The sequence below is a fragment of the Nannospalax galili genome, unplaced genomic scaffold (assembly GCF_000622305.1).
Source record: "Nannospalax galili isolate Female #2095 unplaced genomic scaffold, S.galili_v1.0 scaffold1619, whole genome shotgun sequence".
NCBI classification, from domain to species: domain Eukaryota; kingdom Metazoa; phylum Chordata; class Mammalia; order Rodentia; family Spalacidae; genus Nannospalax; species Nannospalax galili.
In genome coordinates this window covers 145,102-172,505 of record NW_008342739.1, presented here as the reverse complement: position 1 = coordinate 172,505, position 27,404 = coordinate 145,102, and the positions used below count along the sequence as shown (strand labels likewise).

General features: G+C 38.8%; 2 protein-coding genes across 6 annotated transcripts in view; both read right to left on the bottom strand.

The window, feature by feature from the left end:
• Scfd1 (sec1 family domain containing 1) overlaps positions 1 to 16,082 on the bottom strand; it is a 91,880-nt gene extending 75,798 nt beyond the window's left edge. For 3 of the 5 annotated variants that reach the window (XM_029566291.1, XM_017799570.2, XM_029566293.1), the window contains exons 1-5: positions 15,951 to 16,082; positions 10,961 to 11,031; positions 10,278 to 10,366; positions 5,853 to 5,943; positions 215 to 337 (exon numbers count right to left, since the gene is read on the bottom strand). In XM_029566291.1, the coding sequence (XP_029422151.1) occupies positions 215 to 337; positions 5,853 to 5,943; positions 10,278 to 10,366; positions 10,961 to 11,031; positions 15,951 to 16,002 (426 nt within the window). In that variant the 5' untranslated portion in view covers positions 16,003 to 16,082. Of the gene's footprint in view, positions 1 to 214; positions 338 to 5,852; positions 5,944 to 10,277; positions 10,367 to 10,960; positions 11,032 to 14,320; positions 14,415 to 15,950 lie in introns of all 5 variants that reach the window. The other 2 variants (XM_029566292.1, XM_008838796.3) reach the window with 2 other exon arrangements.
• A 4,680-nt stretch (positions 16,083 to 20,762) lies between these two features.
• Positions 20,763 to 27,404, bottom strand: part of G2e3 (G2/M-phase specific E3 ubiquitin protein ligase) — a 65,039-nt gene continuing 58,397 nt past the window's right edge. Inside the window, exons 14-16 of the mRNA XM_029566289.1 lie at positions 23,111 to 23,151; positions 22,535 to 22,645; positions 20,763 to 21,850 (exon numbers count right to left, since the gene is read on the bottom strand). Coding sequence (XP_029422149.1) covers positions 21,594 to 21,850; positions 22,535 to 22,645; positions 23,111 to 23,151 — 409 coding nt within the window. The 3' untranslated portion in view covers positions 20,763 to 21,593. The remainder of the gene's footprint in view (positions 21,851 to 22,534; positions 22,646 to 23,110; positions 23,152 to 27,404) is intronic.

Genomic DNA, 27,404 nt, shown 5'->3' with positions numbered 1-27,404 from the left:
TTCAACTGAATAGATTCTTCTAGTTTGGTTAATTTTTCCAAGTTTAAGATAAAGACAATGTAAATGAACTCATTTTTAAAGAAGTCCGTCTACATATTTCTTAAGCTGTCTTGGTTATTTGTAAACAAGGCACCAAACCACAGTGTCAGTTAGGAGCTTTTAGAACACTAATAAACTCTATGATAACAAATGCTGTCAGTCAGCCCAATCTTACCTTGGCGACCTGTGTTACAGCACTAGCTGACAGAGCTGCATTTGCAATGTCTTCCAGTTTGCTTCTTGAAATAGCAGAAATAAAATTTAAGTAATAGGATTCGTAGAGCTGATTTCGAAGATCCTATAAATACATTGAATGTGTCATTCTTACTTTGTATAAAGGATGCTCATGAATAAAAATCTTTTAATACTAAGAGCAAGGTTTTGGAACATAAGACATACGTTTAAAAGACAGGTTACATAAACAAAAAAAGTGCTCCAGCCATCTGGCCACTGTAATAAATCTTAATAATTAAGTTGGAATTATGCTATCTACAAAATGCCATTAGCCGTACTGTCATCCAAACTTGACTGAAGTAGCCTATCTGAATTTTTCTTAAGAATACTCTGTCGTGGTAAGCACGGTGGTGTGTGCCTGTGCTCCCTGCACTCGGGAGGCTGAGGAAGATCACATTTGTGGCCAGCCTGGGCAACAGAGCAAAACCCTGCCTCAATTTTTTCTATGTTGTAAGTAGTTCACTGCTTATTCATTCTGTCAGGCAGACACGAACTTGTACTGCTCTGGCATGTGATGACACAAGTTAACTCCTTTCGCAGCACACAGATAGGCTAATTCCAACGAATGACTCTAAAAGTGTTCTTACTCAAAAGAAAATTTGTTATGGAATGTCTTACATCAATTTTTAAAACTTTCTGAGACACTAGGTATAGATATCTCAATATTTCCACACCTACGTCATCAAATGTAAAAAGTATTATCATGCATATACATATATATAAGATTTAATGCTATCAATAAAATTTTATGATCGATTTTAAGATGCATCTCATTTCCTGGGTGTTTAGATGTAAACACTGAGGCACTGGGGCCTGTGTGGGAACGCAGCTGAACAGTGCAGCGCTGAAGAAGACAAGAGTGGTTGTGTCCGTGGGTAGAGAAAACAAATGTGACACTGGACACCACATTTGTCGCTGTCAGAAAAGGAGTACTTTTTTTTTTAGTGTTTTATTTATTTACCTTTTGGGGGGGTCTTTATTGAGACAGGGTCTCCCTGTAGCCCCAGCTGGTATCTATGTAGTCCAGGCTGGCCTTGAACCCACAGAGATCTGCCTACCTCTGCCTCCCAAGTGCTAGGATTAAAGGCGTGTGCCACCACACCGATTTATTTTTATTTTATGTGTATAAGCATATTGCCTGCATGCATGTAAGTGCACCCATGCCCTGCAGTGCCCGTGGAGGTCAGAAGTGGACGTTGTATTCCCTGGAACTGGAGTCATGGTTGTTAGTCATCATGTGGCTGCTGGGAATTGAAACTAGGTCCTTTTCAAGAGCAACCAGTGCTCCTAACTGATGAGTCATCTCTCCAGTTCCAGAACACACATTTACAAAGAAAGGAAAGCCAGAGTGACTCCTGAATACTCATCTATCTACATAGGTAGGGAAGGGAAATGGAGAGTTAAAGGAAATACAGATCTAAAATTAGTGTGTGCATATGTGTACAGGTATTTCCTAACTCAATCCATGGAGGGGACCTACGAACACTGACACTCTAATTTCAACGAGTATGCCTAATGCTTAGCCCCTAATTTCCAAGTATTATTTTCTACAGAAAGCAACCAAATCCTTAAATAACTAAATCAAGAGCTGGGACAAGGAAATTACAAGATGGAACTGGAATATCTTATTGTCCTGGAAAAGGTTAGAGAATTTCCCATCCATTTCAAAGGGACCCAGAATAGGAGATAAATAAAGCCAATTCAATTTTTATATACTTACAATGGACAACCCTAAAAATGGAATTTAGAGAATTCCATTTTCAAAAATAATAAATTCAATGAAACACAAAACTATATTCTAAACATCACAAATTATATTATTCTTCTTTTTTTTTTTTTTGGTCTTTTTGAGACAGAGTCTCCTTGTAGCCCAAGCTGTCCTGGAACTCACTATATAGACCAGGCTGGCCTTGAACTCACAGAGATCCATCCGCTTGCCTCTGCCTCCCAAGTGCTGGGACTACAGACGTGTATCACCACGCCCGGTGTACAAAATATTATTTTAAAAAATTAAGAAAGGTCTAAATAGCCCATGCTCAAGATCAGAAATTCTGATGTTATTAGGCTTGCAACACTTCCAAATTGATCAGATTCACCGCGGTCCCTATTAACATCCCAGGTAGTTTCTTTGTAGAAACTCACAACTAACCCTAAAATTCATGTGAAAATTTAAGGGTTCAGAAAAATAAGAATAATCTTGAAAAAGAACACAAAATTGGAGGCCACACTTTCTCAATTTCAAAACTTGCTACCAAGTAAAAGAAATCAAGACAATGTAGAACAGAGAGAGATGTAGTGACAGATGGAATTCAGAGTGCAGAAATACACCATGAATGGACTGGCGTTTGGAAGGCTTCCCAAAGCACTCACTGAGGTAGCAACAATCTCTTCAACAAATGATGCTGGGATAAGTGGGTACCCCACAAAAAAGAATCAAGTGGGACACCCTGTATATGCCTAACACCATATATAAAAATTAACTGCAAATGGATCTAAGATCTAAGTGTAAGAGAAAGAATGAGAAAAACTTAGGAAAGAAAACAGACTGGGCATGCTCCCTAAACATAACAGCAACACAGCAACAAAAGGAAAACATTGGACTTCATAAAAATAAGTCTGTGTAGTAAGAGCATGAAAGAAACCTAGAGAGCGGGGAAAATATTTGCAAATCACATACTTGGTAAGTGTCTAGTATACAAAGAACTCTAAGAAGCTGAGCTTGGTGGAACATGCCTCTAATTCCAGCACTAAGTAGCGAAGGCAGGAGAATTACAAGCTGGAGGCCAGAGGTCACACAGTGACTCCCTGATTAAAAACAACTACCACCACCAACCCCCCCCCCAAAAAAAAACACATGCTAACAACTCATTGATTAATAAAACAATCAAAGTTAGGTGTGGTGATGCATACCTTTAATCCCAGGTGGATCTATGTGAGATTGAGGCCAGCCTGGTCTACATAGTAAGTTCCAGGCTAGCTGTGGCTACAGACTATCTAATTTAAAAGTAGGCAAGAGAGGCAGTTGGGGTGGTACACCCCCACAATGCCAGCATTAGGAAGGTGCACGCAGTAGGGTCAGGAGCTCTAAGTCATCCTTCAGCTACGTAAAAGTTCAAGGCCAGCTTGAGCTACAGGACACCCTGCCCCAAAAAAATTATTTTAAGAAACTGAAATGTTTATATAGCATTGGTGGAAATATAAAATGGTGTCATTACTTTGGAAAACAGAGTTAGTTTCTAAAAAAAAAAAAAAAAATGGAGTCATGATTTGTATCATATGAAGCTTCTTTTTCATGCATTTATGGTACAAGATGAAAACATTTCTAGACAGAAACTTGAACATGAGTGTTTACAGAAGAATCATTCATGATAGCCAAAATGTGAAAAGACCCAAAATGCTCACAAATTGGTAAGTGGACAAATAAAACTAAACATACATATGCAACAGAACATTATTTTGCAAAAAAAATAAAAACTGTACAAAAACATGTTACACTATCGATCAACCTTATAAACATTAACCTTAAGGGAAAGAAGCCAGGCACAGATATATGTGTGTGTGTATATATATATATATGTTTCCATTCACATGTACTGGGCAGAGTATATAAATGTAATAAAAACTTAAGAGACAGGAGAGGTGAGAATGAGGGTTAGAGGCACAAAAGTTAAAGACAAAAGGTTTCTCTTTGAGGTGAAAAATATGTGCTAAAATGGACTGCGGTGTGGTCCCATGATTGTGTGAATGAATTATATGGTATGTGAGTTACATTTAAATAAAGCTGCTACAAGAGTAACATTAAAAATGTTAACTGGCTTTGTGCAGAGTAAAAGGGGGAAGCTGGGTATAATAAAGTTAAATTTGACCCAAAACATGATCTTCACTAAAAATGTAAATAGCAACTTCATGTTATATTTAGTAAGGTGATTTGTGGTGGCCACTGCTGGTTACCTAGACAATACCCATTTTTACCCTTTCAGTGCTAGAAGAATCCAAATTTCTTTGGGGTGGCAATAATCTAAATATTAACTTGCACAGACATTCTTGCAGCCAATTTCATCTGTGAGACTTCTTTTGGAAAGGCTTAACTTTCCAGGCCAAAATGTCCAGTGAGGTCGTAGCTCATTCATTGCTACTTGCTATGAGCACAGATATGATGCCTGTCACTGTACGTGCCACCGAGCGTCCATGAAGCAACAATGAAAAGAATGAAAACCATGAATGTGATGGTTAATCCCAACTGTCAACTTGAGATCTAAGATCACCTGGGAGACGGGCCTCTGGGCACGTCTATGGGGAATTTTCTTGACTAGGCTGACAACTGGAAGACCCACCTACTGTGGGGACTCCATTCCCTGGGCTTTCATTGTGGGCGGTACAAAAAGCTGGCTGAGCACAAGCATTTACTGCTCTCCTGTGACAGTAGACAAATGTGACGTTTCTGCCGCTGTGACTTCCCCGCCTTGGGGCTACAGCCTTAAACTATCAGCCAAAGTAAGTGTTTCCTTCCTTGAGTTGTTTTTATCTCAGCAACAGGAAAATACAATGAACAGACCAAGATGGTGGCTCAAAGAGATAAAAGGAGCCTGCCTGTTCAGATGACTGCAGTGGTCCTCCTAACCACCCACTGCCTATTGCCTGTCCTACTATGTAAAAACTCAAACTCTAGATTTAAAGCTAACACAGTTGGGTTTTCTGTTGTCAAATTTTTGTGCCACTATGAAGCACAGTTGGAACTCAAATCTGCCACATAGCCTGGGCTAGTCTTGAACAAGCAATTCTCTTGCAACAGCCCTGCTAGCTGGGATTAGAGGCAAACTCCAACACGTCCCTCCCAGGACCTTCTGCAAAGCCAGACTCAGGATTTACTGATATGCTGCTTTCACGACTGGAAAGTGCACAACTTTTCATCCTATTTAAAATTCAAAGGTAATATCAAAAGATCAAAGAGGCAGGTGGATCTCTGTGAGACTGAGGCCAGCCAGGTCTACATAGCAAGTTCCATGCTAGTTGGGGTTACACGGAGACCCTGCCTCAAAAAGACCAGGAAGAAAAAAAAAAAAAATTCAGGGGCAGAAGAGATGGCTCAGTAGTTAAGAACACAAACTTCTCTTGAAGAGGATCTGGGTTCAGTTCCCAGCACCCACATGGTGGCTATCAACCGTCTACAACTCCAGTTCCAGAGAATACGACACCTTCCTCTGACCTCTGCAGGCATTGCACTTACATACACGCAGGCACTACACTCACACAGATAAAATCAAATCATGTTTTTTCTTTCTTTTCTTTTTTTTCCTTTTTAAGACAGTGTCTCCCTGTAGCCAGAGCTGGCCTGGACCTTGCTATATAGACCAGACTGGCCTCAATCTCACAAGTGATCTGCCTGCCTCTGTCTCCCCAGTGCTGGGATTAAAGGCATGTGCTACCACACCTGGCTTAAATAAAATAGTTTTTAAAAAATCAAAGTGGAAGCTGGTAAATGAATTTATGATTCTCTATAATGAGCATTTAAGATATATTTCTTTTTAAAGTTTGTTTTGATTCTTTCAAGGGTTAGATAAAATAAGAACTCATATTACCTGGCACATTCTGTCGATATTTTCTTCAGTTGGCATTACAAAGTACACTGCAGGAACATCTGGAATAGGGTCTCGGTCAGAGTGTAAAAGCCTAAAACACATAAAGAAGAAAAAAGTTTTTTTCTTACTTATTTAAAAGATAGTTTTAAACCGTATTTCTCAAACTAGGAACTCATCAGCTCAGTGACCAGTGCTCTTAAACTCTTGCTGCTATGAACCAGTTAACCCAGCCTTTTTCCTTAAAAAATTCCACAAGCTGATATTAGTAGTATCCACTGGTAAGGTCATTTCTTTTTAGTTTTCTTTTCTTCTATTTCACATCTTAGTTTTGTAGAAATACGGGGAAAGACTGGAGGAATCTGTAGCTCTCCTAGGAAAAGAGCAGCTGGAGTCTTTGGACACAGTGTAAAACTTAACCATGCATGAAAACAAGCACCTGGTAAAAATGAAAAGAGTACTCTCTTAGAGCTTAAAGACTTAATCCATTTTTGTTTGCTTGTTTATTTTCTACAAGATGTTATGGACTGAAACCAGGACATTATATATGTACACATTTGACCACTGAGCTATATCCTGAACCCCTAGTTGTTTTTGTGAATCTGATGCTTCACAAGAGATCATCTAAGGACCATTAACATTACAGACCCGTTGAAAGTTATATAAAGTACTACTGCAGAAACTCCCTGAAATATGTACAAACACATATATAAAGAGTTTAAATGGAGCAACTCTGTAGATGGGATGACAGTGACTCTAGTAGACACCACAGGCTAACAAATAAAAAGTCTGGCGCCAGAAGAGGTCGCTTCTTTTGGAGCTCTTAGCCAGTGAGGTCCCACAGTCCTCCAAAAATTATAGGCTTATGCCAATGCTGTTGGCTACCCTGCAGAACTTAAGTCTCTATGGCTGAGTAGACCACATACTTATATCACGGAATGTGGAGAAATCAAGCTTGTATCGACTTTGAAGCTTTATCCATACTTGCTAGCTTTCGTAGTGCTGGGAGGTGCTATGCAAGCTACCAGAAGAGAAAAGTAATCACCCATCTACAATTAGGAGCAGCCCAGCACGGCATGCCCGTGAGTGCAGTCGTGGCATGAACATCATGGGACTAACCAACTGCTTTCTGCTTGGATCTAAAGCCCACTGCATAAGATGAAACCCATACATACCACTGTTATTAAGGCTAACAACTTGTGGCTAGACAGGCTGTATGACATAGGGGAACTCCTACTACCATCATTCTGCTAAATGGATACAGAGTTAAGCCAACTCCTAAGGACTTGTTATAACCATAGGTAAGTGTATCTTTCAACCCTCATGGAGAAGCTTCTTTTGGCAGATGATGGAGATTAACAGACCCACAACTGGTCAAGGTACAGAGAATAAGAGACTGCAGAATACAAAGCCCTAAATGAGATGCCTATATCCTACCCTCTCCTCCCAACACTCTGGGATCACTGTGGAGGATGAAGAGGAAAGACTTTAAGAGCCAAAGGTGGGGAATGACTATGAACTCACAGCAGTTGTGACAGCACACACAAAACTTGTGCAAGTTCAAGCCAGGCAATTCCAGCATGGAGAGAGGAGGAGGGCACAATGTCCCACCCACAGCTGAGGAGCTACTGGCAACTGAGAGTTGGTGGGAGAGGAAGAGTCGGGTTTCTTTAAAGGTGTGGCCCCTGGTAGGGTGACCAGACTCCAGTGGATGGCCACATATGCAAGAGTATATGGGCAGCACAAACTGAGTTCAATGGGCTTAAAAGGAAAAAAGGACACAAAGCTGGGTGGGAAGGGGAGCTTAGAGATGGGAGGAGCTGGTGGAGGGGAGGTAAAGATGATCAAAATACAATATATGATATTCTCAAAGAATTAATTTAGAAAAGAGGACACACTAGAGTTTTCTCTTTATAATTTAGGGAATGTTTTCAAAGATCTCGATGTCATATTTATTCTTCATTGTAACATTTAAGTTACAATGTGTATGTTGGGAGCTATGACTAGCATCCTAGTTCTAGACTGTTGTCTTCCGTTCCACAGTCAAGAAGAGTACAAGAGGCTCACGCTGCCAGAGGATCTGTCTGTCTGAGTGCTGCTAACAATAAGGAAATGTGACGGCAGCCATGGCTGTTTTCTTTTTTCCACTGGCTGTCCAACTGTCCAAGAGCTACAGCACCATTCAAATTCTAGAAGGTTGAGGCTATTACTTCCTACAAATCAGTCTGAACTAGTTGCAGGGCATGATGAAGTGGGTTTTGTTTTTTTTAGCAAATAGAGAAGAATGAGTAGAAGCCAGGCTGACAGGAAGCCACCACGGAGCAGAGAGCCTGCCCACATCTGGTGACAACAGCTCTTCCTCTACTCTCAACCTGGCAGACTGTCCTGCTGCCCTTAAACCAGTACTGAGCTAGATCTCATTTCTGTCAGTCACTGCTACTGAGCCGTTATCGCTCATGAGACAAACAGCACAAAGTTAGCGGTCAAGAAGTCTGGCCAGAGCTCCATTATCAGCTGGTTGTTGAGTTGTATTACAATCACACTTTCTGAACTTCGGTCTGGTCACTAGTAACATAAAGAAGTTAAAGACTGAGTTTAGTATCAGTGGTAAACTACACATGTTAAAATATCATACTAATCTAAGGATAGCATTAAGCTAAGCTTCACTTAAACATATAAGACTTAGTACATTATCACAAACAAATTAGTGTTTCAAATCTATATAAAAGTAGGGCTGGGGAGATGGTTTAGCAGGTAGGGACAGGCACTGCTATCGCAGAGGACCCAAGTCTGCTTCCCAGCACTCAAGTCTGGCAGCTCACAATCACCTGTAACTCCAGCTCCAGGGGATCTGAGGCCCTTATGGCTGCCTTGGGCACCACATGCACATACCCCACACAGATACACACAAAAACACATAATTAAAAATAAACCGGGCGTGGTGGCACACGCCTTTAATCTCAGCACTCGGGAGGCAGAGGCAGGCGGATCTCTGTGAGTTCAAGGCCAGCCTGGTCTACATAGTGAGTCCCAGGACAGCTGGGGCTACAGGGAGACCCTGTCTCAAAAAGATTGGAAGAAAAGAAAAGATGAGGCAGGCTGGGTGAGTTCAGGGCCAGCCTCGTCTACATAGTCATTTCCAGACTAGCTCAGGTTATATAAGTCCTGTACAACCTCAAAAAGACAAAAAAAAAAATAAATAAATAAATAAAATAAATTTTTTATGTTACAAAAATCTAACATAAAGGGAAAGGAAAAAACTGTCAAGTAGTTAAATCTAAGATAGTTACAATCTTTAAAAAAATCTTGTATATTATTGGGGAAAAGGCTATCAACTATGACATGATATCAACTATAATATGCATTCTAATTATAACGATGCAAAAAAAAGAGCAAAGTTTATTTGGAATTCATGCAGTTGGTCTTGGGGGTATAGCACAGTATCAGACTGCCCATCGGAGCAAGGCCCTAGCAGTAATCCCTAGTAACAACAGCCCTACCACCACCATCTCCACCACCGAAAAGTAGAGCTGGGGCTGTGAAGATGGCTCAGTAGTAAAGGCATTTGTTAGCAAGCCTGGAGCTCTGTCACTGAGGATCACGTGGTGGAAAGAGCGAGGACGCCAACAAGATGTCCTCCTACCTCCACGGGGCACATGCTCACACACAGACACACATAATTTAAAAGGAGACTCAATGCAACATAATAGTCTATTAATTTTAGGCAATACTTATAAGTTGATCAAATTCTGGTATGGTACTGACCGATAATCTAAAATAATCCTCCCAGTAAGAGTACATTTCAATTCAATATAATACCATGGAATGACTCCGATTCTAACACTGTGAACAAAATGTAAGAACACTAGGAAAGCGGACCCGTAGAACAAACGACTAGCATCACTTAGGCAATCAGTTCCTCTCTGAATGTTCTATCTAGGATGTCTACAAAGGATGGCGTTTGTTTATTATCAAACACAACAGAGAACACAAGTGTAGGAGTCCAGAGGATGAAACAGGTAGCCATGAGTTAATGCTCATTACATCATTAATTCATAAAATTGTCATGTTCATAATAAATTAATTTACATACTTTAAAAATATACTTAAATTAGAGAGACAAAATCCTTTTAGAGGTGGAAGATGTCTAAGAGTATCAGTTATTTTTCTTCAAAGAAGATCAACCAAGTCTATAGGAAAAGATGTGAGAGAGTATTTAGATTCTGAAATTGTATAGGCTCAGAGTGAGACTATTTTTAACTTTAGAAATAAGGGTTAAGTAAAAGAAGATATGGGGGAAGGGAGGGAATGCTCTACAGTGCACAGGTCTGTAGCCTAACATTCATTTTCTCTATAAATGATCTTTAAAATTCTGACTTTTGGTTAATGTATTTGAAAATAAATGCCATTATTAGAAATAAAACTCACAGATGCAGAGTGATTCCCATGTCTCTCAGCTCCTTCACAGATAGTAGGGGAGAGATTATATCTTGGCCAAATCTGTCATAAATGAGTACCTTAAAAACATGTGTTTTTTAAAACATTGTTATCAACTAAAAACCAAGAGAACCCATATTAAGATAATGTTGCAGTAAATTTTGTTTTAATAAATCATTATAATGAATTCTTAGCCATGCTCAGTTTAATATTTTCCATCACTATTTACCTAAATGTCTTACAGTAATAAAATCTTTAATTTTTAATAAAGTGCTCTAAATTTAAGACCATAAAATCCTTAAACTTTTGAGAAAGAACTTTAAACAAAGCAAATTCATACTTTCCTTATTTTTTCCTAGTTTGTATTTATCCTTTTGAAGAACACGTAAAAATGAGATAAAAATTTAACCAACAAGTTCCAATGCTGTGAAGAAAACTTAGGAATTTAAGTATCTTAGGTAAATCAGATACTCATTTTAGAATCTACAACATCCTTCTGTATAACTCAAACACCATGTCAACACTTGCATTGTTTAGGGGATAATAAATACAAATAGAATGTTCATAAATTCGAACTGAAATGCATGACTAGTTTAGTATTAAGAAGCTTCTACCAATAAGCAGCATTAAGAGTTGAGAAGAAGGCAACAGTTCCCATTAAAACCAGCTCTTACCTTCCACACCGGTTCTCCAGTGCTGTTCTTAACATGAGGCACATTGAAATTCAACATACGTTTCAAAGCCACTGAAAATAAAAAAAGTTAAAATATTATCACCTTTTTTAAGATTTGTTTTTCCTCCATGTTTTTCATTTCCTACCTATAAACAAAATGCATAAATGAATCCCAACAAAATTGACTAATAATATGACTGGATATTTAAAACTAGGAGTCAGACCCTGTCAGATCATCCCATCAACAGCTGTTACCTGTTTGAGAGCTTTTTTAAAAGAGACACCTGTCCTAGATGTCATGTTCAATTCCCAGCACCCACATGTCAGCTAATAATCATCTGGAACTCCAGTTCCAGGAGAATCCAAAGCCCCCTTCTGACCTCTGCCGGCACTGAACGACATAGGTGCACTCACACACATGCAGGCAATATACTCAAACACATTAAAAAAATTTTTTTTCTTCAAAGTATGACTTAAAATTTTATAGTCCTGGGAAAAAAATGAGACTTTGTCATAAGTAGCAGATAACTGATAACTCCAGGTAATTCATGCACTGCAAGACATGAAAACGGTTTCTAAGGAAAGGGAAAACCTCTTACTAGGCTGGTGCTGCTTCTTTTTCTGTGTGTGGCGTTTTGGGGACAGAGTTTCATAAAGCCCAGTCTGGCCTCAAACTCGATGTGTGGCTGAGGATGACTTAAACTACTGATCTTTCTGCCTCTACTATTGAAGTGCTAGGATCATAGACAGGCACCTACCACCACATCCAGTTTACATACAGGGCTGGGGATTGAAACCATAACTTCTTAGATGCTAGGCAAGCACTCGATTGAGTCACGTGCCCAGTCCTAATATGTTATTTCTACTTGATATTGAGATGGTCAAACATTCATGGGAACAACACAGGTGATTTAAAACTAGCTACCAGGGCTGGAGAGATGGTTCAGTGGTTAAGGGCACTGACTGCTCATCCAGAGGACCCGGGTTCGATTCCCAGCACCCACATGGCAGCTATGAACCGTCCTTAACTCCAGTTCCAGGGAACTCCGAAGCCCTCTTCTGACCTCCGCGGCATTGCATGACACGGTGCACTCACATACATGCAGGCAACACACTCATACACATTAAAAAAAACCAACCAAACAAACAAAAAAACCTAGCTACTTTAAAAACGACTTTGCTGACTTTTAAAAGCATTTGGATGTTGGGTAATACAGAAAATTCTACACTCCACACTCTTACTACACAACTAAAAAATATTAAAATAACATGACTATTACCCCATAGCACATTCATTCACTAGAAAATCTTCAAGTACTTACAGGTCAAGGTAGGTTAGACAGAGTGCTGCCACACCATCACAAGAACCTGCACTTAGCATCAGTCACCCCCGCATCTCCACGTTGGTTGTAGAGCCTCTTTAGATACCCACATTCCTTGGATGCTCAAGTCCCTCATATTAGCAAATAAAAATGAAAATGTAGGCCAGGCATGGTGGCACACACCTGGCAGCTATGAACTCAGGAGGCAGAGACAGGCAGATCTCTGTGAGTTCAAGGCCAGCCTGGTCTACAAAGTGAGTTCCAGGACAGCTGGGGCTACAGGGAGACCCTGTCTCAAAAAGACCAAAAAAAAAAAAAAAAAAAAAAAAAAAAAAAAAAATGTTGGTACCTACTGTGTAGCCAGTAATAGCCATTACCAATAATCTATGCCGACTTCATAGAGCCACAGACGATACAGCGCTATTTGAGAGTCTACACAAAAGAACATCAACTGAGTGCTCCTGGATTAACTCTCCTACTGTGCTTTTGGCAATGCTGCTTTCCCACCTCCAGGCACAAGACACCGTTCTGGTACTCAGAGCCCCCAGAAGAGAAAAGCTTGTTTGTAGGAGAGCTGTTCAGACTCCCAACACCTGACAACCTGGAAGAACTGTGGCCGGGGCTGCCTGTGAGCTAACGCCTGACGTTCTGCAGTTACATTTTAATCAAGAGAGGCCAGGACCAGCAGATGATCACACATTTTTCTCGGCTTCAACGCTGAGCCTTGGCTAACTTGTTCAAAGATATATTGACGCAGCACATTTGTTAATGAAGAACAAGGCCGATGTGATGTTTAAGAATTGATAAAGAACGTGATTCTATCATCAGAGATCAGCCAATTCTTGAGTCGCTGATAACGCGATTCTATCAGAGATCAACCAATGCTTGAGTAGCTGCTTTGAATGGAAATGACAATTTTTCTTTATTGGTTCTAAACATATTACTCATATTCTTACACTTGGTTAACACAGTTTCATCCTTACCCAGAATTATTTTCTTCACTCATTCACTGAGTAAATAAATAGTCATTCACGGTTACTGCTCATTCAACAAATGTTTACTGAGTACTTACCATGTACCAGATACTGACCTAACTACAGGGATTGCATGGAATAAAACAGACTGAATAAAAATTACCTGTCCTCAAGCAGATTTCATTGTACTTGAGGGACAAAGGTCCTTTACAAAATAAGTAGGGCATATGATGTGTGAGATCATGGTAAGTGCTGTGAAGAAAAGGGACAGGGAAAGGGGGAGGGGGAGGTGGCACATAATTTTAAATAGTGACTAGGAAGGCCTGAGAAACACACATTTGAGTAAAGACTTAGGAAGTGAGGGAGTGAGCCGTCTGAGTTTCCACTGGAAGAAGATTCTGGGAAGAGGAAACAAACACAAAAGCTGGATGTGGGACACTTCAGGTGTATGCTCAGGAAGGGATAGTAATAGCAAGGTGAGAAGGCTAAGCAGGCTAATTAATTCCTACATGGATTTGGAGGTCACTTTCCTTTTACCATAGTTAAAATGAGAAACTACTAGGTAAATGTATGACATGTTTGGTTTGGATGCCGTCTGTAACAGAATGAAAGACAAAGTTGTAAAACCAAACAGCACAAATAGAAAGCTATCACAGAAATCCAAGGTGGACTGTGATTAGGAGATAGAAGAAGCAGGGATATAGTTTTAGCGTGGCACTGACATGATTTACTGACAAATCTGAATTGAGTTATAAAAAAGAAAAGTAAAAAATTACATGATTTTCTTTTTTACCTGAGAAACTGTAAGAATGAAATTTACATTAATTGGTATCAGAGCAGAGGTCTACGCTAGCAATGTAAACCTGGGAATCAGCAGCATATATAATCTTTACAGCTACAAGGCTAGAGGAGATCACTGCGGGAGAGAAAGCAGTTGATAAGGGCTCTGCACCACTGAGAAACAAGGGACATGAGCAGAAACCTGCAGAGGTTAACAGAGGATGAAGCACCTTACTCTGATTGTTGAACCAAACGTAAGGGAAGAGAAGGAAGCGATCCACAAACCTTTTACAAAGGTGGCATTTGAGATGATAAATACAGCAAGACAAAGCAAGAAACAGGTATGCTAGTTAACATCTTTGTACCTCAGTTTCCTCATCTGTAAAATGAAGATAATAACATAAACCACCTAAAACAACAACTGGCAATAACAAGTGTTTAATGAATTAACTGTTATCATCTATCCAAACTGGCTGCAAATTATTTTCTAGCAAAGCATCTTGTACCTAGAATATTTGAGGACTGTCATTCTCAAACACTCTGAATGAAAATCACTGAAATGTTTCCTTCTACTGCTCTAACACACACAAAGGGATTTATTTTCCTTTGAAAATAAGACGCAAACCAGTTACGTTACTAATTTAATGGATACCTGATGTAGCACAAGCTATAATGTAAAATCTTACTATAATGTTTATACTTCCGCTGACATGCAAAGTAGAATATTAGATTTTAATGTCTTACAGTTTCTGAATATAAAAATGTATTATCCTATACAACTGACTTTGAAAACCTCCCCTGTATCAGTACAGTTCCACTGACAAGCTACTTTAATGGGTAGTATGATGTAATTCATTTAGCTTAGTCAAACCATTTGGAACCAAAGTGACAAGAGATGCTTCTATTAGCTTACAAATAAAATGAATTTCAAGTATTTCCCAAATCTTATTTGAGCTTTCCCACATTTAACTTGTTTTACTTCATCTGATAGGTTTTTACCTAATTACCTCCTGATAAATGCAAAACAATTTAGCATGCTGTGTGTGTCATTACTACACTGAAGCCTATCAAACTTATTTCCGTGAAGAAAAGGGAGGAAATCAGGCACAGCTCAAAGTCTCCCAGTATATTAAGCTGATTGTAACTAATTCTCACACAAAAGAGCGTAATTTCAACAGAAACTCAAGAATAAACTTTCTACATGGCTTATGGTCTATTTCTATTCTCTTTGGAATTAAGTTTTACAACATTCAAGACAAGTAGCTAACAGGTATGAACCATTAATTTGGGAATAATATGTATAAATCAAGTTATTATGAGTCGTTTACAAAGACTAGAGCAAAAACAATATCTCAGTCGGGGAGGGGGGGAAGCCCATCAGAAGTCAAGGGAAAAAATGTATCTTTACATTTCGCTGAATAAATGGAGGCTGTATAAATATCCTCTAGCGAAACTAAAGCCACTATTCTACTTTAAGATACCAATGTGTGAACAACCGAAATGGGAGCGCTGTCAATCACTGGGTTTTGCCATTTTCCAATCCCTTCAGCGAGGTGAAGGAGGAAGTCACTTGACATTTTTCTTCGGGTCCCCCAAGGCACAGGTCCAGAGGGGCATACAGCTGCTCTAGAAAGCTTCGCTTCCCAACTGTGTGGCGGGGGTTTTTTGAACATTAAAGCTGAAAGAAGCCATATCAAGGCCTGAAATGCGCACAGAACCAGCCCCGAGAACCGTTAGCTGACAGCGGAGGCACAGCAGCCCTCCCACCCTCGCCCCCGGCTCCCGGCACCCTCCACCAGACCGAGGGCAACGACCGGCGCTCCGGGAACCACACGTCCGACCCCGAGCTGCGCACCGCAACCCTGCGGGCGGCGGAGGCGGCGCGGCCCCGGCACGGACGTAGACCAGCCGGTACCTGTCTGCCTCTCCCGAATGCTGGCGGTGGCCGCCATCTTGCTTCCCACCATCCACTGCCCAGCTGGCGGTGGGAACCCGAAGATGACGTGTCTCGCCTTCCGCCCCGGAAGCAGCGCTGATGGGGCGGGGACAAGAGGCGCCTGGGAGCGGAACCACCGCCCTCCGCGTTCCGTTCTGACCCCGGGTGCCAGGCAGAGCTCGCGGGCGGGCGACTCAGGTGCTGCAGGCTTTCCGTCCGATTCAGGCCTCGGTTCGCGGCGGGAGCACGCGGAGCTGAAGTCGAGGCCCGCCCCGTTGGCCGGTCTACACCGCACTGGGTCGTGGCAGCACGCAGCTTTGCAGGGTACCGGAAGCAGCCGCGTTTTCCCGACTGTCACAGCCCCGCCCCGAGTTTCTTTTCCTGGGACGGAAGCAGGGGGAGCACAGGGGCGACTTCCCTACCAGGAAGAAGGTTTAGGGGCGGGAGTTGGATACTGAAGCCGGTGGTCAGATGTAGAGCCCTGATAGCAAAATAAACCCATATTGACCATTTATAATAGAATATTATTAGATATCGAAAACGGACACAATGACGACTTATTTCGCATATGTTCAATGAGGTTCACTGTTGAATATTGATGCTACACCGGATCCTAAAATGAAAATCAGACACAGCCTCAAAAATTTGACTTTCAAAGGTATAGAAATCGAATTGTAATTCTAACGTTTTTTTAAAATCAAGATTTATAATAAAGACATTATTTCAAAAATAAGGTTTATTTTATTCTTACAAAATTCACAATAGGCTATAAAATCAGGGAAAAAATACCATAGCATAGAACTTATTCTCCATTAGAAGATGCTGTCATCGCTCACTTTATAGCTGACATTCTTTATGAAATTAACGGGGGGCTGGAGAGATGGCTCAGTGGTTAAAGAGCACTGGCAGCTCTTGAAGAGGACAGGGGTTCAATTCCCAGCATCCACATGGCCGCTAACAACTGTCCATAACTCCAGCTACAGTGGATCTGACACCTTCTCACCTCCAAAGGCACTGTATGAAACGTGCACTTACATACACGCAGACAATACACTCATACACATAAAATAAAAATATTTACACTTTTCAGCGTTATTATTATTTTGAAGGAATCTTCAATGATCTAGATGTGTTATAATTAAAAGAAAGTAACAAACAGCTCTTGCCTTAGGACAAGTACTGGATTCCAGTTTCAAACATGGCTTTTCCGCTTTCTGATACATGAAAATTCAATCTCACTCACCTGAGCACTTCTATTTTTAAACACAAAGCCGCCATTTAATCATTTTAGCTCCATCACAAACTCCTTCCAAGGCTGAATCATATTTTACATAAAATACCAAGATGTGCTAGCATTTATAGTGTGTATGTGCGTGTGCGCGCGCGTGCACACACACATATGACCAATAATGTATAGTGTGGGTATGAGATTTACAGAAAAATATACCCCACAAAAGAACAGTAGTATTATACAAACAGTCCTTGCAGGGCTGAGACCAAGGTACTTACTACTAGAATCGGAATAAAAATTATGGCTTCATAATTATGGCTAATTAATTTACTGTAGCCACTTATATTTTTGCCTTAAATAATTTAACTACATTAAGGGATAGTTTTATCACAGAACACCTCAGAACAGTTCACTTCTTGAGAGGCTCCTGGGTGTCAGTTAACACAAGAGCACTCAAATGTGGAGACTAAAGGATCTTGGAATTTACCTAGTTTAATCAGACTATTAACTTTGCAAGTGGACTACCTGGGGAAGGACCAGTGGAAATAGAGTGGAGAAGTATGAGGTAATGAGGAAGAGTAAATATATATATATATATAGGCAAGTTCATTATATACATGTAAGCCATGTGTGAAAATGTCAGAATATACATTGTTTTGTACAATTAATATAAGCTAATAAAAAGGAGAAATGAGAACTGTACATTAAAAAAGAATCACAACCTTGTTAGATCCCAACAAGTTACACAATTTAGTTTATATGTTTATATAAGCACTTCCCATTTTGTAAATTTTTACATTTCATGCTTTTTTGGGGTGGTGGTGGTCCTCTGGACAGAACCTAAGGCTTCAAGAATGCTAGCTAGGCAGGCATTATCCTTTTTGATTACATCTTAAATAGAATGACTTATCAACTATCACCTAGTATTAACATCTAGCGTTAGGTAGGTATTAAAGTGTATCTGAAAATTGGAAAATGGCCAAAATCAGATTTAAAAATTGGGCTCTTGGGGGCTGGAGAATTGGTTCAGTGGTTGACTACTCTTCCAGAGGACACAGGTTCGATTCCTAGCACCAAAGTGGTTAACAACCAGTTCCAGGGGAATCTGATGCCATTTTCTGACCTCCAAGGGTTTGCATGACACAGGTGCACTTATATACATACATGCAGGCAATATACGCATATACATTAATTATTTTTTTTAATTGGGCTCTTAACACAAAACTTTCTAAATTTCAGACAATACAGTCTAGTAATTCATTAAATGTTTTGTATTGCAGTATTTGGAGCATAACAACTAGTTTAAAGGCTTGTTAGAAAGTTAACAACACTTACCTATATAAAAGAACTATGTTTGTAAATATTGAGTCTAGTTCTGATTATTGTCTCATAACTGAATGTGGAGGTCAAAAGTCACCAGAGAAAACTTACCATTATTCACTACTTTATTTAGCATTTTAACATTGAATGCAGACGTTCCAGTAACTTCCATATGATTAGGGGAAAAACATAAATGCACGAAACAGAAACCATGTTAGTACTCAAATACAAGCTTTTTACTTAACCCAAACACAAAACTGTTCCTTTATAATTTTGAAACTATTAAAAAGTATAAAATCATATTTTCTGATATTTTAACGAATCCTTAAATAACAGTAAAATAAATGGCTATAAGAATAATCTTGTAATAGAGGCCTTAAGATAAATTTACTAAAAAAAATTGAAAACTGTCTTAAAATAGTGAATATAAAACTACCCAAAATTATAAAACACTAGATAATTATTCAATTTATGTTGTCTCTCAATGCTGGGCAAGAGAAATAAGCTTAAAATATATGGCATTTAGATAAAAGAAACATTTAAAAAATAAAATTACACACAAAGATTATAGCACAGTTCCTGTTTAAATTCCTATGTAAGAACTGAGTCATAAAACAGTAAATACTTTTATAACCACCTGATGTAATAACACTGCAGAAAATATGATGTTTCTGATACGCCTTAACTGTAAAGATGAACCTAAAGATCATAACAACCTTCAACAAGAAAACATTCTCCAAAGTGTATGTTCCACTTTAAGAGATAAATATCTAAATTATTATTTATACCGTCTTACCATACTATGTAAAATGTAGTAAGAGACATTTTGAAATACTATTTTTAGCATTTAGTTCTACAGCCCCAACCCAACAATATTGTGAGTGGTATATCAGAATCAACTGCTATTTTAAGAAAATTTAACTGAAGTGACAATTTAAAGAATAGCATTTTGTTGCATGGTGGTGCACTCCTTTAATCCCAGTACTTGGGAGGGAGAGGCTGGTGGATCTCTGTGAGTTCCAGGCCAGCTGGGGCTACAGGGAGACCTTGTCTCCAAAAGACAAAAAAAAAAAAAAAAAAAAAAAAAAAAAAGAGTAAAAGCATTTTGAGGTTAAACCGATTTAATGGCTTATAAAACTTTGTAAGAAATAGGTAGTTTGAGATAAAAATATTAAACTATTTGATAATACAATAATTACTTTTGATCATCTAATAGTATTTAACAAGAGACAAAGAAGTGCTTAAAGTTAAATACTTAAAAGTTTATTAGGTCTGTTATTAAGAACAACTTGAAAAATGATGAGGTAACAAGGAAATTTACACTAGGATTACATTGGAGTTTCCCTTTGGTATTAAGAAACACATTATGTATTTAAGGATGTTTCTTGGAAAGTAAGAGGTGGTGACCAATAGATGCTACCTGCTTTGTGTGTCAAGAAAAATGTTGTCGAGATTTTAAACACTCAATGATTTACCTATCGTGTTTTACTTTTAATGGAAAACGGGGGCTCTCTCTTCTTATGTATATAACAAATTACGGACACTAGACTTCCAATTTTAAGATTGCAGATATGAAGACATCATTTTGGGTCTATGTATCTTTTTGTGGTGGGCTTTTTGTGTGTGTTTTGAGAGTCTCATACAGCCCAGGATGGCCTTAAACTTATTTATTTTAAATACTTTTATTAATTAGTTTATATCTATGAGTGCACTGCCTGTATGTGTGTAAGCGCACCCATGTGGTGCAATGTCTTTGGACGTCAGACGTGAGCATGGGATTCCCTTGGAACTAAGAGTTATAGATGGTTGTTAGCTGCTATATGGGTGCTGGTAATTGAACCCAAGTCCTCTGCAAAAGCAGCCAGTGCTCTTAACTGCTCAGCCACTTCTCTAGCCCCTTAAACTTGCTATCTAACTCCTGATCCTCCTGCCTCAGCCGCCCAAGTGCTGGGATTACAGGTGTGTGCCATCACAACCACAGACTATCTATCTTGAAAGAACTCTATTACATAATTTATTACTTTTAGTAGCAGTCATGTAGTTAAAAAAAAAATAATTGCTAGGCATGTTGGTATACATCAAAACTCCAGCATTTAGGAGACTAAGGTGGGAGGATTGCAAATTTAGAACTAGGGCTACAGAGTGAGACCCTGTCTCAAAACAACACAAATTTTAAAAATAAATAATTTATATAGAATATACAAAAAAACTGCACTTTTCTCTATATGGTAAAATTTGACTTTTTTTTTTTTTTTTTTTACTTCTGCTTATAGAAAACATAACTTTTGAAAGCAAAGAAAGTAAGTAGAGAATGCTTCAGTTGCAGGTTATCTATTAATAAAAGCTTTGATAGACCATACATTTTTAACAGTCGAATTGCCATATGACAACTCAGACACTTCAAATGGCTAACAGATGAGATATATTGACTGCCCAAGGTTTTAAACAATGTGCGTTTTCTTAGGGATTTTTAACTGTGTTTGAAACACCTCAGCATTGTTTTTAAGCCTACTGAGTGTCAACATATTCCAGAGTTAAATGTCAAATTCTGCTTTTTATACAGTTATTTCCAATTACCATTATCTAACTGTAGTATTGGTCATTTTACTATAAAAACTGTAAAAAAAAAACTTAGTAACATCCTAGAAACATATAAAGTAAACCCATTAGCTTTTCTATTTAATGCTTTAAAATAGGAAAATTTGAAATCTGCATAAAAATAGATAAAACTGTGGTATACTACCGGCAATTTTAGTTTATAAAAATAGTGATTCAACAGGTTTTTTCCCCCCTTATGTATGTTCCTTATGTAACAAACCTGAATAAGGTCTGCACGATCATTCTAAAAATAATTATATGAAGCATGCATAGTTATAAAAATTGAAAGACATCAACAAATTTGACTAGAATGCCAGAACCAATCTTTTTCTATTGTTTAAACAGCCAAAACGATCCTTATTCAAATAATAAGCTTTATTGGGCCCAGAAGTTGGTAATTTCAAAAGTTATGATTAATAGAAACAAAAGTTATCAATAGCAGCTTTAAAAGAATCGTTTCTTCATTAGAAGAATTAGTGTCCAATGTAATGAGAACTTTCTTCCTTTTCTAGTCTTAGAGTGTCTCTTATGGCAAAATCCATATTTTCTTGAAATTCTTTGTAAGTATTTGTGATTGGAAGAGCTAAACAGTTATTACATTTGTTTCCAACAGGAAAGTCCATATGCAGACATTCAATTGAAGGAGAGGGTTTAAATCCAGCAGGTGGAATGGAGCTACAACCAGTTGCAAAAACAAGGATGTCTTCCATTGTTGTTGCAGATTTACCATCTGAAAAAGGTACCAATATAAGAGAACAGAAATTAAAGCCATGCTACATAGTGCTATCTGCATAGACTCTTTCCAGCTACTGAGAAGACTGAACGTAACAGATCCCACTTTCATTGGAGGCAAACTAGAACACAAAATGTGGTAAACGGTAAATTCAATAAATGAATCTCAAAGTGGGCCTAAAATTGAGTCTCATTACATATTTGACCACCTCTAATGAACCATTAATATGATAGTTTAAAAATGCAGAGAAAAACCAAACAGTAAACTAAACATGTAAAGAAAATTTCAACTGAAAGTTATGATTTTCTTTTTTGGCAAAATAGAAATATTTTACATAATTAATACTCATTAATAAATATCAATGGCACAGTGGATAGAGTAGATAAAAAATTCAGTTTGACTTTAAATGGAAAAAAACAATTATTAAGACTGCTCATCCATACTTGAGTTCTTTAAGGGACATGCTTTTCACCTCAGATTACGGAGAGGAAAGCACATAAAATATGAACTTACTTGGTAACCTTTTCTCGTTACTTCCAACTCAGTCATATAAACATGTTTATTTTAAATGTTTCCTTTGTAAATATAGGTAACCTTTAAGTCTTATTAATGGCAAGAAGCAAAACTCTAAGAAGTATGTTGAAATAATCATTCTCAGATTAAAGAAAAAAATTCACATACCCTCAACAGTTTTTAGGTAACTGTTCCAAAACCCCAAAGCTTGCACATCCGGTACTGTATGTACTGTGAAAAGATCACTGAGGGTTTTTGCAGAAAGGTTCTCAGGTTTATGATATGTTTCATATTATATTACATATAACATTTATATATTATTACATTATTAGGAAATAAACATTTGCAGCAAACTTACCTGGCATTTTTCAAACAGCTGATTAAAACACACACACAAAAATAAAACGGCCCAACAAAATACTGCCACATGCATTAAGATGAGATAAATTACTATGTATAGCATATTTTCAGATCAACAAACAAATATATTAAAAACTATTTTATATTATTTGGCTTTCTGATCTTAAAATTGATAAATCCAACCACATGGATTGACAATGCTGCTCTCAGAAGACAGGTCAATACATGAAATATATGAGTTATTAGATACCAAGAGGTCTGTGAAAAGAAAAATGGCTATTGCCACTGTGCTTGACTGCCCCCCGATTCTATGGTAAGACCCCATTGCTGAAGATACTACATACTTTGGATGCAGGATATAGAGAAATTAAATCTTGCACTAACCAGTGAACTTGCTCCCTGCTGGCCAGTGTTTGCTATGCAGGCTGGAGGAGAAGAAAAGATATCAGTGGTCCCCAGCACAAACCCTGCATGCTACAATACTGACTTGACTTGCCAGGCAAGCTGTGACCACTGGTACAATAGTGGCATGACTATTCTGGGGGGAACCAATCGGTTTCTGATTGGATTTGAAGATAGCTCCACAGGCCCTAGAAGGGAACTAGTCTTTGTTTTTTTGCTAAATGATCTTATAAAACTGATTTAGTTTATACCCATAGATCTGGATTGCTTTCAGCGTTGGTCAGTGAAGCTTCTTTTGGCAGTAAGGTTAATGCAGACTCAGATAACTGGTCAAAATTCTGAGAACAAGTGACTGAGTGCTCAACCCAAATAGGTGGGACATGTGCACCAACAGCTCCCCCTGCTGGCCCCAAAAGGGTTAGGAAAAATAGTGGACGAGGGGACAGAAGACTAAGAACTAGAAAACAGGAAGGAGTACCATGAAATGATGTTTTCAGGACATGACATGGCTGTTGTACTCATTAACTCACGGTAGCTGTGTTTCATCATCAAGGCAGTCAGAAAGCCAACATGGATGGGGGAGGGGCACATGAGGCCCCATGGCTACTCAAGGAGCTACTGGCAATGGATGGCAGCTAGGGGAGAGACGGTTATTTTTCTTTAGGGTTGCTGCCAACTGGTGGGTTGCCATGCTCCAGAGAATAGCCATAGATATGCGCACACTGGGCAGCACAAACTGGATAACCGTGGGAAATTAAAAATAAAGACATCAAGTTGGGAAGGGGACATGTTGGAGGATGGCAGGTAGATATGATCAAAATGCATTGCATACATGTATGAAATTTCCAAAGAATAAAAAAGTAAAAATAGGTATTTAATACTTCTAAACTATGAAAGTGAAGTCACCTAGAAGTCACAACAAAAAAATTAACCCCATCGAAATCTGAAACTTGTGTACTGCTGAAAAAAAAATCAAATACTTCTGATCTACACATCAGCAGAAACATGTAACAGAAGAAATAAAAAGCATTTTTAAAAGTGCAAATTCTAAGAGCTGGAGAGATAGTTCAGTAGTTAACAACACTGGCTGCTCTTCCAGAGGACCCAGGTTTGATTCCCAGCACCCATATGGCAGCTGCCAATTGTCTTTAACTCCAGTTCCAGGGGATCTGACACCCTCTTCTGACCTCCATGGGCACTGCACAACCCAGGTGCACTTACATACATGCAAGCAATACACTCATACACAAAATAAAAATAATAAAATATTAAAATATAAAACAAAATGCAAATTCTCACTAATATGCATAGAACAGACGACTTTTTAAATTTTTATTTTACATGTATGTGTTTTATGCCCACGGAGGGCAGAAGGCATCAGAGACAGATATCCTAGAATGGGAGTTACAGACTGTTAACTATGATGAGGGTGCTGAGAACTGGAATTCAGGACTCCGGAAGAGTTGCCAGAGCTCCTCACTGCTGAGCCGTCTCTCCAGACCCAGGATTTTGTTGTGTTGCTGTCAGACTGGTTCTCCACATCGCTCTTCAGACTTACCTCCTCCTTCTACTTACAGTTTCACAAGAGGACTTAAATGCTTTGGTTTCAATGTTTTTGACCTTCTTCCAACATTTATGTAGAAATTTCATTGCAAATGTAATAGTATTGATAAGTCCCAAAGAAATCAAATCATATTGGCACCAAAATCTGATCTATAATAGTAATGGCCTCATTATTCATACAAGTAGTATGAATAAGTTTCTCTTTTGGTCTTTTTGAGACAGGATTTCCCTATAGCCTGAAGTGGGCTAGAACTTGCTATGTAGACTAGGTTGGCCTTGTGGACTCGCTATGTAGACCAGGATGGCCTCAATCTCAGAGATCCACCAGCCTCTGTCTCCCAAGTACTAGGACTAAAGTTGTGTGCCACTACACCTGGCAATATTTAAGTCATCCTTCAGTTTTCCCTGTTAATTGTCTAGTCCTATCAGTTCCCTTTTCTGAGCTCTCTATTTGCTAATTTTTCAGTGTTCCCGCTGTAATCTTACCATAAACCACTCATGATGGAACTAGGTGCCAAGTGTTTTTTATGCTGCTGTCACACCAATGTGCCAGAAATACAACTGGATTCATCTAGATAAATGATGGCCCCTATTCCCTAGTACTTTTAGTTGAAGAAAAAAAATCTCATTACAGACAGAATTAGTGGTAAGGACCCTGAGACGTCACACACGCTATTTCTAATGGTCCCACGTGGCTGCTGCTTGTATCTTCTCCCTTCTAAGTTCTATTCTCCAGAAGTATCTACTTTATTAATCTCTTTAACCAGTAAAACTTGTAAAAATGCTTTTTTTCCTTACTCTTGAATGGTGTAACTACTTTTGTTGGGTTATAATCTTGGCTGTTTTTGCTTTCAACATAATTAATGCTCAAATAATGGTCTTCTTGCTCAAGCTACTGAGCCTGAGGATTTTATCAAGTAGCATTTTCTACAATACAGTCTTTGGGGGAAACACATAACAGAGAGATATGTATCAAACTTTAATATTGCTTTTTTATTTCAATCCCTTGTATTGTTCTAGGCAAATCATCTTAAATCTTGCAATTTTCCCTTCAAACTGCCTATCCTTGGTAAGATCATTTCCATGATGATTTTGTTAATTTTCCTGATTTTCTTGTAGGTTACATGAATATTTTTTAAAGTTCTATTTGTTGGGACTGGGGAGAAGGCTCAGTAGGTGAAATTTTGGCTGTGTAAGCATAATAGCCCAAGTTCACATCTAGAGGATCCACGTGTATAAAAAGTCAGGCATTAACCACAGGACAAGGGGATCTTGAGGGTTTGCTGGTCAATTAATCAGTCCACTGAAAACAGCAAGCAACAGGTTCACCATGAGAACCTGCCCCTCCCAAAAGTAAATAAAGAACAATGGAGACAGACACCCAGCATAGACCTCTAGCCTTCACATGTGTATGCACAGGTGAGCACATGAATGTACACACACCATATACACATGATAGTTTTAGAACATTCTATTTATGGCTTAGCCTACTGAGGTCTCAGGTTTTATCACCAGCACTATAAAAATTTTAGAGCAATTCTTTGGTCCTGAAGTCACTAGGAATTGCCCTATTTCTCTATTTTTCAAAGGCATTTTCTTTCTTTTCTATATAACATATATATGTTCTTATCCAAAACCGGAAGGAAGTTCATGGCCATTTTTCAATCTAGAAGTACTACTCCAGTCACTGCATTTTACACCTGCTTCTTCCTTCCGACACTGCAGTACTTACTCTCCTGTCTTATCTAAGTTCGTAGCTTGCTATTCCTCCTATTCTTGCTTTATAGAGAGTCATTTGGAACGTCCCTTTTTGAGAACTGCTTTACCATTAGCAATTCCATTAAGCTCGAGTGGCAGAAATTTCTACATACAGCTGGTGTGCATTTTCCTATGCCTGGCATGGTGTAAGTATTATAAACCCCAAGACCAATTATTTTGCGATGTTTGAAACCCCAAAAACAAGGTAAGGGAAAGTATCAAGTTTTGAATTATTCCAAATGGAAATGGCAATACAACATGGGTGAAGAAAGAGGAAAGGGAACTTAGCACAGAGGGCACTGGCTCAAACTGCTCTGATTTCTACCTTTGTAAGTAACACCACAGTTAGAATTTTAAAAACTCCTAAAATTTGCCATGCTTGGAATCATCGATAGTTGTAAATAATTTCAACTTTCTTTTGTTGTAGAAAAGGCTCCTTTTCCATCAACTTGAGGCTTCAGTTTTTGTTCTACTTGGTCTAAAGCTCATACTACAAAAAGAAATGTCTGGGGCTAGAGAGCTGGCTCAGTGGTCTGTTCTTGCAGAAGACCCAAGTTCAAATCCCGGCATCCACATGACGGCTAACAACCATCTGTAGCTCCAGTTCCTGGGGATGTGATGCCTTCTTCTGTCTTTTGTGGGCACTGCATGACACGGGTGCACTTATATGTATGCCTAACACTTATACACATAAAAATAAATACATTAAAAAAAGAAAGAAAGAAAGAAAGGTCTGAGGCCAGGTCATTATTTCTCGTCTCTTTTGACACGGGGTCTTTGTCTGGTCTTGGCCTGGGATGTGCTGGGATGAAATGTACACCCCATGCTCAGCAGGCTATCTTTTATTATTTTCATCCTGTTTCCTAGGAGGATGATACTTGCCTCACTAAACCCTTCTTATTTTTTGGAGTAATAGTTAAGATAATCTGGCTTTTCGTTGCCTTGATAAATCTTA